Source organism: Gekko japonicus, unplaced genomic scaffold (assembly GCF_001447785.1).
Source record: "Gekko japonicus isolate JY-2015 unplaced genomic scaffold, Gekko_japonicus_V1.1 scaffold926, whole genome shotgun sequence".
NCBI lineage: Eukaryota > Metazoa > Chordata > Lepidosauria > Squamata > Gekkonidae > Gekko > Gekko japonicus.
In genome coordinates this window covers 183,584-199,333 of record NW_015163629.1, presented here as the reverse complement: position 1 = coordinate 199,333, position 15,750 = coordinate 183,584, and the positions used below count along the sequence as shown (strand labels likewise).

At 47.7% G+C, this 15,750-nt stretch overlaps 1 protein-coding gene across 1 annotated transcript in view; it reads right to left on the bottom strand.

Moving 5' to 3' along the window:
* The window catches only part of FRAS1 (Fraser extracellular matrix complex subunit 1), a gene marked incomplete at its 5' end in the record, with an annotated part of 267,939 nt that overhangs the window by 69,150 nt on the left and 183,039 nt on the right, over nucleotides 1-15,750 (bottom strand). The window contains 7 exons of the mRNA XM_015407524.1: nucleotides 1,043-1,222; nucleotides 3,409-3,528; nucleotides 6,154-6,342; nucleotides 7,044-7,307; nucleotides 9,434-9,587; nucleotides 12,423-12,609; nucleotides 14,897-15,033. Coding sequence (XP_015263010.1) covers nucleotides 1,043-1,222; nucleotides 3,409-3,528; nucleotides 6,154-6,342; nucleotides 7,044-7,307; nucleotides 9,434-9,587; nucleotides 12,423-12,609; nucleotides 14,897-15,033 — 1,231 coding nt within the window. The remainder of the gene's footprint in view (nucleotides 1-1,042; nucleotides 1,223-3,408; nucleotides 3,529-6,153; nucleotides 6,343-7,043; nucleotides 7,308-9,433; nucleotides 9,588-12,422; nucleotides 12,610-14,896; nucleotides 15,034-15,750) is intronic.

The following is a 15,750-nucleotide window of genomic DNA, read 5'->3' as shown; positions in this document are numbered from 1 at the left end:
CATATGCTCATGTGTGTGTGAGTGTGCGTGCACCTGGAAGTCACGCTGACTTCTGGTGACTGACCCCTACTGGGGGCCTGGAGGATATTCAGAGAGGTGGCTGAATAAAGCCTGCCCCCGCCTCCTCACTGCTGGCATTCCAAGGAGGTCTCCCATCCAAGGACTTGCCAGAGTCGATGCTGCTTAACTTCCGAGATCTATCGAGATCGGGCTCGCCTGGGCTATCCTGGTCAGGGCATGACGCCACTTCCTGTTTCAAAGCAGGGAGTGACTTTCAAGGCCTCCGCTCCTACCCCAGTGATCCTTTGGGATTGCCAGCGTCTCTAGCCTTCCATCGTTTTTCTTCACAATAATACTGCAATGTGTCGTGTCTGTTTTACAGATACGGCCACTGCACAGAGAGGGAGCTGAAGATTAGAGACAGGGGTGTGTATCCAACCGTCTGTGGATTTTGCAGAGACGAACCTTCCCACATCCCCCTTCTACTGCCACCTACTAAGCCCCCTGAAATTGTGTTTTGGGGAGGGGGGGAGCAGACCCTCGGGAACAGCATAGAGTAGGGTTGCCAGTCGCCAGGTGGGGGTGGGGGTGTCCCCCGACTTTTTCTCTTCTCCCAGACACCGGCCAGCTGGCCAGTGGGGGGGGGGGGAAGCCCCACCCCCAACAGTCCTCCGCTGCCCCATTTGAAAAGAGTGGGGGATGTGTGTACTTGCATTGTCCCCTCCTGGCATGCCCCCCAAATCCTCTCGCCAGGAAGAAAATGGGACCTGGCAACCCTATCACAGAAGGCAAACTGAGGTTTTGGAGTTGCAAGGGGGACATTAGGGGGAATCACTGCACCCTCTTCCACAAAAGAAACTGCATGGCTGGATACACGCAAGCTCAATATTACACCCACCAGATCACACGGTTTACTCCCAGGAAGAGCGATAGGATTTTTACGGCATGTGGCCAAAACCGTCCGGTTCCTTGGACTCCAATGAGCTTGGAAGCCTTGTCTTCACTTTTCGCTTTGTGCCAAAAAAACTGAACGTGTGCAAACCTGGCGATGCAGAGTGCTCCAGGTGTCCCAGCTGCGGCTGTTTGATGATCTTGTACAGGAGGTCCGTCGACTCACTGTCCTGATCTGTGGCAGACAACTCAAGGGTGGTGATCTTCTTCACCGAGTTTTCATCCAGGGAGAGTCCAGTATTGACAGTGACAGAGGGGGGCAGCTGGTCCTCTGGAGAATGATGGAAAGGGGGGGAAAAAAGAATTTGTAGGAAAAGACAGCTAGCTCTGCTCTCTTTCTCTCTCTCTTGCTCCCATCACTGGGTTTTCCCCTCTGTCAGTCTTCTAGACATACATGGATATTCTAAATTCGTGTATGTATAGAATATTTAGGGTTGCCATGGGGAGGGTGATGCCCTAGTTTTTGAGCGAAACTCTATGGTTTGACGCGGTGGCTCAGAGGTTAAGACACTGAGCTGCAGACGGGAAGGTCTGTAGTTCGGCAGTTCGAGATCCGAGTGCCGCGTGACGGAGTGAGCTCCTGTCTCTGGCCCCAGCTCTTGCCAACCTAGCAGTTTGAAAGCAAGAAATTGCAAGTAGATAAATAGGTACCGCTTCGGTGGGAAGGTAACAGCGTTCCGCGCGCCTCGGTGTCTAGTCATGCCGGCCACATGACCATGGAAACATCTTCGGACAGCGCTGACTCTTCGGCTTGGAAACGGAGATGAGCACCGCATCCCTGGAGTCGGATTTGACTGGCTTTCGAGCAAGGGAAACCTTTACTTTTGCCTATGATTTGTAGGCAGTTTTACCATGCAGTTTTCTCCCGAAACGAGAGCATCGCCATACGATGTGACGCTGTCACTTCCAGGTGATGACATCACGCTGATGACATCATGTTGCTTTGTGGGCCAGTTGGGGGCGCCATTTCCCCGGTGGTGGGGAAGCACCCCGCAAAAGCTGGGGTTCCTCCACCCCCCAGCAGGGGTCTGGCAACCCTAAGAATATATTTTTAAACCTATTGATTTTTTGGTGACTGATTTTTCTTAAGCTGTTGCCACACATACTGTGGAAGGCTGGATATTCTTGAACAGTGGATTACACATCAGAAAACCAATTATCTGTCTTTTCCCTAAGACTGCACAATTCAACCGTGGAACTCTTTAAAATGCAGTGTAATGAATAAAAGTGTTGACAGATTTTTTTTTTTTTTAAAGGACGATGGGTTGAAGAGAGTGAACTGTGAAATGAATCGGCTGGATCCAGAGGAAATTGGCAGTTTCCGCCACTCTTCCTGCTGCAGAACCCGCCCCACCATGTCATTCCTCAGGGTCCCCTCTCCTCCCAGGAGCAGCATTTTGGGGAGATCAGTGGGCTGCAGTGGAAGGACGCAGGCCCAGGAAGTTCCATTCTACCCAGGGAAACTCATGGAAGTCTGCTTTCCTTTCCTCCTGCAGCTCTCCAAAAAGGACTGGGAGGCCCACAGGGTGGAACTGCAGGTCAGAGGAGAATTATCTCCTTTCGGTTTTGTGCGATGTCTTCTAAGAATGGAATAACTTGCAAACCAACTTGGTGTTTTTTTTGGGGGGGGGGATTTCTGCTTAGTCCCCCCTTCTTGCTGCACTTTACTCCATGCCACACCCACTCTGTTCCATGATCCTCAGGAAGAGGTTTTCATGGTTCACTCTACACAGCTTCGTGTAAATTAACATAGAGTAAGGAAATTAACAACTGTTAGGATGATGGGGATATGTTACTCTGGGTGCACTTGAACATTAGGACAGTCAAATCAAAACTCTGGTATACTCCCTGCCTGATCAACCTACTGATGATCATGGTTTTTTGTACAAATCATGTTCCGTAGCCCAAATATTGGCCACAATTTCCTGGTTTCCAGTTAGACGAGGAGGAAGAAGGTCCTGGCCCCACTGGTGGACCTCCTGATGGCACTGGTATTTCTGGCCACTGTGTGATACAGAGTGTTGGACTGGATGGGCCTTTGGCCTGATCTAACATTGGCATCTCTTATGTTCTTATGTTCTTAAGAAGAAGAGGTGGAGATGGAGATTGGATTTATACCCCGCCCTTCACTACCCAAAGGAGTCTCAGAGCGGCTTACAATCTCCTTCCCTTTCCCTCCCCACAGCAGACACCCTGTGAGGTAGGTGGGGCCGAGAGAGCTCTCTCGAGAACTGCCCTTGAGAGAACGGCTCTGAAAGGACTTGTGACTGACCCAAGGTCACCCAGCAGCTGCAGGTGGAGGAGTGGGGAATATCAAACCCAGTTGGAATCCTCCATGTGAAGGAGTGGGGAATCAAACGCAGTTCTCTCAGATCAGAGTCCACGCTCTTAACCACTACACCAGATTTCCTTCCTTGCCAAAAGAAAAAAACGGCATGGCAGGATCTTTGACCTTACCTACGACGTTAATAGAAAATGACTGGTTGACCATTTTGTTTCCTTCTGCATCGGCCAGATCAAAAACGAAAGCAAACATCCCACCGCGCTCCCCTTTCTCGTGACTGTACTCCACCTGTCCTGTAGAGTTGAGGCAGAAGGGAAAGGAGAGGTGTAATACTTCATAGCTGTCCTGCTCTACTAGAGCAGCACATTTGGGTCACTGCCCTTTCTATATTTATTTATTAGGGCTTTTTTTGTAGAAAAAGCCCAGTAGGAACTCACTAGCATAATAGGCCACACCCAACAACAGAAACTCATTAGCATATCCAGCCACACCCCGACAGCGTGGCTCATTAGAAGAAGAAGAGAAGAAGAAGAGATTGGATTTATACCCCGCCCTTCACTACCCAAAGGAGTCTCAGAGCGGCTTACAAACTCCTTTCCCTTCCCCTCCCCACAACAGACACCCTGTGAGGTGGGTGGGGCTGAGAGAGCTCTGACACAAACTGCTCTTTTTCAAGGACAGCTGTGCCAGAGCTTGTGACTGACCCAAGGTCACATCAGCAGCTGCAAGTGGAGGAGTGGGGAATCAAACCCGGTTCTCCCAGATTAGAGTCCGCGCACTTAACCACTACCCCAAACTGGCACAGTAGGCCACACACCCCATGTTACCAGAAGTGTGCTCATCCAGCCACACCCACCTTTTGCTTCTTATTCTGTTTACCTTGTTTGTTGTCAAAACCCAGGGCTCTTTCTGCAGCAGGACCCTCTTTGCATGTTAGGCCACACACCCCTAATGTAGCCAATCCTAATGAGTTTCTGCTGTTGGGTGTGGCCTGTTATGCTAATAAGTTCCTGCTGGGTGCGGCCAACTTGGGAGCCAGCCGGAACTCCGTTCCTGTGCGTTCCTGCCCAAAAATAGCCCTGTTTATTTATATATCTATTTATTGACAACATTTGTATCCCATCCTTTTGCCCTCACAAGGACCGCCAAGCTGGCTAATGATTGAAAACACATATGACAAAATCACATTTAAAAACCTTTCAAATTGACTCCCCCCCCCCAAACACACATCATTAAAACAATTAAAAGCTGTTAACATAGGTACAAAGACAAAAACAGCAATTAAAACACTGGTCAGGAAAGAGAGCTCACCGAGGAAATGCCTAACAGAACAAAGAAAGTCTTCACCCGTGGGCCAGAGGCAGCAACGGAAGGAGACAAACAAATCTCCATTGGGAGGAGAGTTCCAGAGCTTTGGTGCCACAACTGAGAAGGCCCCTCTCCTGAGTGGCTACCCACCTAATCTGAGAAGGCGGGGGCACCCGAGGCAGGACCTCAGAAGATGACCGTACTGGTCGGTCAGGTTCATCAGGGAGTAGGTGGTGCATGCACTTTAAATTCGACTAGGTCATGATCACTGGGAAGGCCAGTGTCCACAAGACTGGTTAGTCCCTAAGAGCTTTTATGTGCTGGCTCAGTGAAAGTCATCACTGCTCTTCACGATGCTCGGAATCCCCTGACCTGCTGAATGCCCCGCTTATTTAGCAACATTATTGGACTCTGTGCATGCAACACACGCACCCCTCTCCTGACTCGCTGGCACTGGCTGACTCTGGAAAGCAATAAATATGTTCAGGCCCGCCTTTCAGGATAATTCTGGGCTCACTGCTGGCTCCTTTTCAGCTGACCTCTTTCCCCTACTTGGTTCTTCTAACCTCTCCAACTACTGCCTATAAATAACTCTTTATCTTACCCTTGCCATAGAAAAAGAGAAGAGATTAGATTTATACCCCGTCCTTCACTCAGAGTCTCAGAGCAGCTTACAAACTCTTTTCCCTTCCCCTCCCCACAACAGACACCCTGTGAGGTAAAAGAATGAAGAAGAGAAGATTGGATTGATACCCCGCCCTTCACTACCCAAGGGAGTCTCAGAGCAGCTTACAAACTCCTTTCCCTTCCCCTTCCCACCACAGACACCCTGCGAGGTAGAAGAAGAAGAAGAGATTGGATTTATACCTCCTTTCACTATCCAAAGGTGTCTCAGAGCGGCTTACAAACCCCTTTCCCTTCCCTTCCCCACAACAGACACCCTGTGAGGTAGGTGGGGCTGAGAGAGCTCTGACAGAAATGGCTCTTTTTCAAGGACAGCTGTGCCAGAACTATGGCTTGCCCAAGGTCATCCAGCAGCCGCGAGTGGAGGAATGGGGAATCACACCCGGTTCTCCCAGATTAGAGTCCGCTCACTTAACCACTACACCAAACCGCGCACTTAACCACTACACCAAAGCCTGATTTATCACTTCCTGCATTTCTTCTAAAGATTATCAAGTACCATATATATTCCTAGCTTTGCATCAAGAGCACCAGAAACATCTGCATACGTCCGCTCTATCTCCCTAACCTCGTTGAGCCTGCAGGCACATTTGGAATCCTGACACAGCTTGGCTGATGCAACAAAATGGCTGTCCCAGGAGGCGGAGCCACCCACAAAATGATTGCCGTTGCTTAACTCCAGTAACACAGTGTAGACCCTTGCGCTGTGGTGGCTACTGCTGGTAAAGTGACATTTAAAAAACAACAACGGCACAGCCGATCGAATCTTTAATAGTCAATCAGACTATTTGAGAGACAAAAGCACTACCTGGCCCCACCCTCTCCCTCAAAACACTCGGAGGGCACCAGAAAAAGTGTCGGCAAGCACCATGGTGGCCACCACGTTGGGGACCCCTGCTCTACACACTGCATCCCAAAGCACTCGCCTTTATTTATCTCAGCCTGTGTGAAGCTTTTGACTGGACCATGAGCAGAGACTGGAACCTGGGAACCCCTCTGATTCAGGCGCAGGCGTCCAAGGTTAGGATCCTTGTTCAGGATGTAGCTGATAGACGTGTCGTCAGAGTCGGGGCCGGTAGCTTTTAAGTGCTGGTCTGTGATGACGGCCACGGAGCCTGGTTGGTCAAAGAAAGCACTCAAGACCTGTGATCCCTTTTTGCTGAGTCATTCCAGAAGTCACAGACCCCACTGCAGTCCCATTTACTCAGAAATATCCAGGAATTATTAATGTTCAGATAAAACAGGATTGCTCTTTAGAGTGGGTGTTCCATGGAAGAAGGGCCACAACGGGGAGCGGAGTCTAGCACTAGGACTTCCAAACGTATTTGGGGGCCTACTGAGTGCTAGAGACAACTATATGCACTCACACTTACCCGTCACCCCAGCTTTCCTCTTCTCTAGGGTTGCCAGCCTCCAGGTGGGTCCTGGAGTTCTCCATGAATTAGAACTGATCTCCAGGCGACAGAGATCAGTTCCCCTGGAGAAAATGGCTGCTTTGGAGGGGGGATTCTATGGCACTGAGGCCCCTCCCCTCCCCAAACCCCGCCCTCCCCAGGCTCCACCCCCAAAATCTTCAGGTATTTCCCAACCCAGACCTGGCAACCCTCCAGGCCCAAGACAGCTTCATGGCCGAATGGGGATCTGAACCTTGGTATCCCCAATCCTTGTCCCCCAGTCATCATTACCCTTCCCTGCCTGCCGTAATGCCATGACATCTTCAAAGAAATATCATGTCACAGGAAGAATAAATCTCCCAACGTATTATTTCACAGAAAACGTGTGTGTGCGTGTGTGTGCTCCCGCCTTCATTCCGTACCGGCAGATAGTTGCAGGCCCCTGTTCACAGCCAGTCTGGGCGGACCTGTGCTCAGCTGCTCCATGGAGAACTCCACCTGCCCAGTCTGTGTGTAGAGGCCGTCAGTGACTGAGAACCTGAACTCATCAGTCCGAGCTCCGGGACGCTCCGGGACGTAAACGATCAGTTCGTCCAGGACGTCCTGATAGGTGAAGGTGGAGCCCTCGGACAGAGCCTGTCCATTCTCCAGAGGATCCAAGTGAGACAGTCTCTTGAGGAGAAAGCCTACAAACAAGAAGCATATTACGGGCTCAGTCTGACAGACCTCACAGACCCCCCTTCCTTCTCATCAACCCTGCCCCTTACTCCTGAGTAGGGCTCTTTCTTTCTTTCTTTCTTTCTTTCTTTCTTTCTTTCTTTCTTTCTTTCTTTCTTTCTTGCCTGCCTGCCTGCCTGCCTGCCTGCCTGCCTGCCTGCCTGCCTGCCTGCCTGCCTGCCTGCCTGCGGAAAAAGAGGTGCCGGAACTCTCAAGAGGGAGATGAAGTTTTCAACCTGTATACTTTAAACTCATGAACTTTAAAATATTTTAAAAATAATTTTGTCGAGGAGGTTCCGGAACTCTGTTCCAGCACGTTTCCCCAGGAAAAAAGCCCTGCTCCTGAGCCAGTTTGGTGTCGTGGTTAAGAGTACATACTCTAATCTGGGAGAACTGGGTTTGATCCCCGACTCCTGCACATGCAGCTGCTGGCGTGACCTTGGGTGGTCAGTCACAAGTTCTTTCAGAGCTGTTCTTCCAGGAGCAGTTCTCGGGAGAGGTCTCTCAGCCCCACCTACCTCACAGGGTGTCTGTTGAGGGGAGGGGAAGGGAAAGGAGACTGTAAGCCGCTCTGAGACTCCTTTGGGTAGTAAAGGGCGGGGTATAAATCCAATCTCTTCTTCTTCTTCTTTTACCTCACAGGGTGTCTGTTGTGGGGAGGGGAAGGGAAAGGAGTTTGTGAGCCGCTCTGAGACTCCTTTGGGTAATGAAGGGTGGGGTATAAATCCAATCTCTTCTTCTTCTTCTTTTACCTCACAGGGTGTCTGTTGTGGGAAGGGGAAGGGAAAGGAGATTGTAAGCCGCTCTGAGACTCTGAGAGAAGGGCAGGGTATAAATCCAATGTCTTCTTCTCTTCTTCTTCTGTTCCCTATCAATTGCTACTCATTCTTCCCACAGTACATGATTAACTTAAGGAATTTATTACGACAAGATCAAGGGGTTGCCACCAAATATTCTTCAGGAGAGATATGTTTAAAGAAACTCTCTTTCTGTTCCTCAGAAATAACCACAGATGATACTATTATATTTAGGTGTAGTGCACTTCTAACCAGCAGGTGGCTGGGACAAGCAACTGGGAACAGCTCTCCACAATCATGCGCTCCTTGGGATCTTCTGGCTGGCTGTTGTCAGAGTAGTGGTGGAAAGTGCCACCAAGTCACAGATGACTGAGGGCAACCCCATATAGGGTTCTGAAGGCAGGAGACAAACAGAGGTGGTTCTGCCACTGCCTGCCACTGCACAGCAACCGTGGACTTCCTTGGTGGTCCCCCATCCAAACTCTAACCAGGATGGACCTCTCTTGGCTTCTGAGATCTGACAAGACGCGGCTACCCTGCAACATCCAGGTCTGGGGCAGAGCCATAAATTAAATGGACGTTGGTCTTTTCCAGCCAAGTCTTGTATCTGTGGTGTTGAGAGCACTTTTATAAGTGTACTACCTGAGCACTGGATACTAAAAACATGTAAAAAACTAAATGTAGGCCTGGCTCCTATTAATGAGCTTCATGCAAGTCAGATAGTCTCTGCTGCACAGCCCTCGTCCTCTTCCCCTGAAGGTTCCATCTGCTCAATGAGCCATTGATAACCACGGATCTTGTACAAAGGGAGGTCTCGGGGAAGAGGAAATGCACTCCAAAGCAAGGACTATCTAAGGCACACAAGGTTTGCTCACAGGACCCAAGACATTACTGTTAAAAGGACTCCTTTGTCCACGGACATTATCAAAACTTGAGTTTAAATTAATCCCTCTAAGCTGAGTTAGTGTGAGCTAGCTCACCGTTTTTTAGCCTCTGGCTCACACATTTTGGTCTTAGCTTAGGAAGGAGGGCTCCAGAGCAAACTGATTTATGCAGCAGCCAAATTGCTCGCTCACAACTTTAATGCCAGTAGTTCACAAAGTAGAATTTTTGCTCACAAGACGCCACAGCTTAGAGGAAGCATTGTTTGGCTTTTGGCCACTCAAGTTAAACAGGTGAAGATTTAGGCCACCTTTTTGGGAACTCCCAGATCCCAGGAGCTGCTGGAAGGCCAAGTTCCTAAAATAACATCCGTGCGCTGCATAAACATGTTCTTGGGTTGTGCTGCGTCATCTTACCATGGGTGGGTTTCTTGGTGACGGCAAAGACCAGCTGGTTGTCAGGAGTGTCCAGGTCTTTTGTCCTCAGGGAGGAACTTCTGACGACCGCTCCGTTGCCACCCTGAACTTTAACCGGCTCCAACTCCAGTTCTGGAGGCTCATCATTCAGACGCTACAAAAAGCACAAAAGATGGCCGTGAGAGAAAAGATGCTCATGAAAACTCATGGGGTGAGTTTTCTTTGCAGCTCCTAATTTTTCAAATTTTTCAAATATTTATATCCTGAATGCATTCTCACTTGTGTATTGTTCCAATATTTTATATTTTGTATGCATTATCATTTGCATATGCTTTGAATTTGCATTCAGTCCCATTACAGCCATGCTTGAATAAGAATACTTCGAAACGCGGCATCAGGCATCCGGATTACGCGTCGGCTTTTTATGGCTCAGAAAATTTGATGACTTGCACTCCAATTTGGACTTTGATATTGCTTCTATGCTGGAGTAGACACATGGAAAGACTGTGACTTGTTTCTATTATGATTTATTATTGCACTTTGGCCAATTGATTTATATCATACTTGTTATGTTTATTTGATTTATATTATACTTGCTGTTATGCTTATTTGATCATTATATACTTGCTTACTTGCTTGTGCGTTATTTTTTGCCAGTGGTGTTCTTTTTTGTTTCATAGAATTAGGGTTGCAAGCTCCAATAAAAAAAAAAAAAAAAAAAAAAAAAAAAAAAGCCACAAAAAAAAAAAAAAAAGGAAATGCAAAAAAAAAAAAAAAAAGCTGCATTATATCAAGGTCAAAAGGGGCTCTGAAAATGTAATGAGTGGGCTGAGCCGGGTGAGGCAGAGCTCCCAGGGTTCCTGTTCTATCAAATATCAGGTGTGCAGGTGACCAGTTCAAATCTGGGAATAGGGATGTTCAAACACTCGCCAGCTCAGCGCCCACCCTGTTTACCAGCTACAAAAAAGGAGTTAATTTTTCAAGAACTGGTTTGACTGTTTGGTGATGAGTCCATGGTTGTTCTAAAAGCTATTTGACAATGCCCCTTCCTTACAGGGTAGCTGGGTTTCCCCTGCCGTGACATGGGTTTTGGGCGAATTTTTAAAATGAACTGGTAACTGCTGTTGTGATCTAATGTTCTAACAATGTTTCCATGAGAGCCAAATAAATTTTCTATTCTGCACCTGCTCTCCTTCATCTTCTCCACTTACTGGTGCGGCCACCATTTTTTCCAACAATGTATTGCCATGATTGCTGCCCAGCGTTCTTTTAAAAAGTAAGTCCCTAGTCCCTTTCATTGCAGAGTTACAAATGGAAAGGTGCAGGTAGCACGGTTCCCATTATGTCTACAGTGTTTCAGGCCAGCACAAAAACAAAAGGTTTACTGAGACTTTGGCAAGGAGGAGGAGGAGGAGGAGGAACTGGTTTTATACCCTACCCTTCACAGCCTGAAGGAGTCTCAGAGCAGGGCCAGCTCACTCACTAGGCGAACTAGGCGCTCGCCTAGAGTGCGCCGGCCCTTAGGGGCACCAAACTGTCACCCCCCTGCTGTCCTGGTTCAGCTGCAAACACTACTGAGTTTTAAACATGTTATGATCTTTCTGATGATACAAACACCAATTCCACCAAAGAACTTAGCCCTCTGGGCACAGAAGGGTCACTGAGCTGAGTCAAAGAAGAACCTAAATAGGGGGGCTATTACACAAGGACACTCAAGTTGCAACTGACTTATGGCAACCCCAGCAAGGAACTGTCAAGGCAAGTGAGAAGCAGAGGTTGTTTGTGACTGCGAGTGCCTTTCTTTGCAGAGTCTTCCTTGGTGGAAGCCAGATGTGCAAAGCAGGCAAAGTTACAAAAGCAAAAGTGTTAAGAGCATGAGTGCCAGGGGGAGGTCCGGGGTACAGATCCAATTAATGGGTCCAAGCCATGGTGGGCGCACGGGGGTGGTGGTGCCAGAAGGGATCCTCGCCTAGGGTGCAAAATAAGCTGGGGCCGGCCCTGTCTCAGAGCAGCTTACAATCTCCTTCCCTTCCTCTCCCCACAACAGACACCCCGTGAGGTAGGTGGGGCTGAGAGAGCTCTGAGAGAGCTGGCTTCATGTGGAGAAGTGGGGAATCAAACACAGTTCTCTGGATTAGAGTCCACTGCTCTTAACCATGGTTAGAGTCCACTGCTCCACCAAACTGGTTAGCAGTCTAATGTTAGGGTCACAAGTTGTGCAGGAGAGCCAGTGTGACACTGACGGTAAGTTTCTCCAGGAAAAGGTTCATGATATGGAGGTGCGATGGCATGCGAAAGACTCAATCCATGGCATTTCCCATTTAAAAAGGATCAGGGAGTGGATGACTTGAAAGACCTCTGCTTAAGACCCTGGACAGTCAGTCCGAGCTTTGAAAGACTGCCCTCAGACAGAACTCAGTATAAGGTAACTGACTCAGTATAAAGTAACTTGATGTAACAAAGATTCCAACCAATCAGTGCACTGCGCAACCAACACTCAGAATTGGTTTTGCCTAATAGCAAGCCTGGAGCTGCGGTGGCTCAAGTGGTTAAGACGCTGAACTGCAGGCTGTGGAAGGTCGGTAGTTCAGCAGTTCGAGACCCGAGTGTGCCGCATGACGGAGTGAGCTCCCGTCTCTAGTTCCAGCTCCTGCCAACCTAGTAGTTCGAAAGCAAGAAATTGCGAATAAATAGGTACCACTTCGGTGGGAAGGGAACAGTGTTCCGTGTGCCTTGGTGTTTAGTCATGCCGGCCACATGACCACGGAAACGTCTTCGGACAGCGCTGGCTCTTTGGCTTTGAAACGGAGATGAGCACCGCAACCCTAGAGTCGGATTCGACTAGCTTTCGAGCAAGGGAACCTTTACCTTTAATAGCAAGCCATTGTGAACATAACACCGTGAACACGGACACACTCTTAAGTCTTGCTTTATGCAGAGGAAGCCAGAGGTGTTGTATACAGGAAAACCCATTAGTGAGCTCGCTTACCTTAATAGTGATATTGACGCTGCTAGTTTCTGACTGGCTGAAACCATCGCTGACATAAAAGCTAAAGGTGTCCATGGAGGGTTCAATATTTTCATGAACACTTTGAAAGTAATAAACGCGGTTCTCTACCACATCTTGAATGGAGAACGTCAGGTCTGAGCTTGTGGCATCTCCGGGACCAAAGCGTCTACCTGCAAACACAGCATCGGTCATGTGTAAGATTATGCACTGCTCCTGGACTGCAGCATCTTTAGTTTTAGCTCAACACTCCACTTAGAAGAGTTGGTTTTTATACCCCACGTTTCTCTACCTTATGGAGCTTCAAAGCGGCTTGCAATCACCACCACCTCCTCTCCCCACAACAGGCACCTTGTGAGGTAGGCGGAGCTAAGAGAGTTCTGATAGAACTGGGACCTGCCCAAGGTCGCCCAGGAAGCTTCATATGGAGGAGTAGGGAACAATGTTCCCTCTAAACTGTGGAGTCGTGTGAGCAAAAATTCTACTTTGTGAGCTACTGGCATTAAAGTTGTGAGCAAGCACTTTGGGTACTGCATAAATTACTTTGCTCTGGAGCCATCCTTCCTGAGCTAGGACAAAAATGTGTGAGCCGGAGGCTAAAAAATTGTGAGCTACCTCACACTAACTCAGCTTAGAGGGAACACTGGTAGGGAATCAAACCCAGTTCTTCAGATTAGAGTCTGCTGCTCTAAACCACTATATGCTGGCTCTCAGAAGAAGTAGAAGTAATAGAAAAAATAGACTGACCTTGGGACGGTCACATTTCTCTCTCAGCTCCACCTACCTCACAAGGTGCCCGTGCGAGGAGAGGAAAGGAAGGCGGTTGTAAGCAGAGAGAAAAAAAGGGCATAAAAACCAACTCTTCTTCTTCTAGTAGTAACAGGACTTGTAGCAGCAGTACTGGTAGTATTGGAAAGACAGGAGAGTGAGTGTGGAGGACAGTGCACGGGTTTGGACTCAAATTTCTTTTTTTAAAAAAAACATTTTTTTAACAGGATATAAAACATGTCCAACATTAAAATCTTTCTTCGCTTACCATATACCCTTTTTTCTCTCCATTCTCCCTCCCCCTCCCATGGCTTCCCGCAGTGCTCCCACCCCCTTCTTGCCCTAGTTCTTCTGTCTATTTTTTCTCTAAAACAAAGAAAACTTTATAAGTAACGTATTCTTTAACTACTATCAATACTTATTCATCTATATAGGTAACATTTCTTTTAACTATAATCATATATTCAACTATTTCTAAAATCTTCTAATCTTAATTCTTAAAAATTATCAAAACAAAGTAAATTATTCTTAACATCCCAGTATTTCTCTAAATATTCTTTAAAGTCCATCCAGTCAGCAAAAAAAATGGACTTAAATGTCTTGAACTGCTTTGGGCGGGGCTGAAACAGGTCCTGGCAAAAAAAGTGCCTCTTGAGCTCTGAGAATTAGTTTACTCCGCACTTTATAAACGGCGGAGGGCTGGACCGCTGAAATTCAGATGCATAATTTAATATGTGTGTGTGTGTGTCCCTGGCCCTTTTGGCATTGTTTGAAAATCTATTTATCCCAGAAGACCTTTAAGAAGAACTGATGTTATTTCTGGGTTTTATCTTAAATTTTGCCCTGACCTAGATGACCCAGGTGAGCATGGTCTTGCCAGATCTTGGAAGCTAAGCAGGGTTGGCCCCGGTTAGCCCTTGGAAGGGAGACCACCAAGGAATTCCAGGGATGCTACGCAGAGGAAAGCAATGGCAAATGACTTCTGTTCACCTCTTGCCTTGAAAACCCTACGGGGCTGCCACAAGTCCTCTATGACTTAACAGCACTTTACATACCTTAAATTTTAAATACTGGTGGTTTTTAAGTGCCGTTAGATTTCACGGTGACTGTTGGTGATTTTTATTTTATTTTCTTTGTTTAATTTCAAGAGCCACCTTGATGGTCTTTTCCTTAACATGGAAAAGGCTTACAGAAATCACACAAGATGCTTATTCATTTAATACATTTTTATCTTCTCCATTCTTCCTGGAGCTAAGGGAAGTGTACATTGCTTGGTACTCCTTCATTTCGTCCTCACAACAACACCCCTGCAATATAGTCTGGGCCGAGAGACAGTTAGCCTGCAAGCTTCAAGGCAGGGTGAGGATTTGAATCTGGGTCTCCCAGATCCTAGCCCAGCACTCTAACCACCAGGCCCGTAGGGGCTTATTAATCTGCCTGCCCCTTGCAGATGCTGAAGGAAAGAGGCAAAGCAGGATGCAAGTGCACACTTTGTACTCCACAGATGCCTTTCACCATTGTAATTAATTTATTTTTACATCACTTCTCTTGTCCTTTGGAATCAGATAACAACAACAACAACAACAAAGCATCAGCAGCAGCAGCAACAAGAAGAAAAGTTGTTGTTATTTTCATGATTATTATTAGTATTATTGGAATCCACTTAAAACTCATGCAGGGCTTGTAACTTACCTGTTTTGGTGTTTTCAATGTATCCATATTGGGGCAAAGTTATGATTCTCACCACTACGTCTTCTTGGACGAGATCAGAGTCAACGGCAAGCATATGGTGAGCTGCAAGCGGGACCCTCCCTCCTTCATCCACCTGAAAATACCAACACGATATTGAGGCACGCGACGTCTGATTTAGACAAGTTGCTTTCACCCCACCTTCGGAAGCCACTCTCACGAGCCAGTTTCAACTAAACGAGCGGAGAGGGACAAACAGAAGGGCTCATCTCTTCACCATCAGCTTCTTCCCACTGTATTGAAGAGGTCTGGGAAGGATGTCAGCTATTGTATCTCTGCAGCTCTAGTTCAGCTTCAGCGCCATTCTTCCCAAGCTGGTTATATTTTGCATCGTGCCTTTGCATCCTGACTCTCTTCTTTGCAACGCCCCTCCCACCTTCTGACTGAGATAGAAACACTCAGTGATCTCCATTCTGAGTTGAGAGCCAGTTTGGTGTAGTGGTTAGGAGCACGAACTCTAATCTGGAAGAAGCGGGTTTGATTCTCCACTCCTCCACATGCAGCTGCTGGTGTGACCTTGGGTCAGTCACAAGTTCTCTTGGGGCTATTCTCTCTCAAGGGCAGTTCTCAAGAGACCTCTCTCAGCCCCATCTGCCTCACAGGGTGTCTGTTGTGGGGGGAGGGAAGAGGCAGGAGTTTGTAAGCTGCTCTGAGACTCCTTTGGGTAGTGAAGGGCGGGGTATGAATCCAACCTCTTCTTCTTCTACCTGACAAAGGGAGCTTTGGCTCTCTAAAGCTTATACCCCAAAAAATCCTGTTGGTCTCTAAGGTGCTACTGGACTCGAATTTAGCT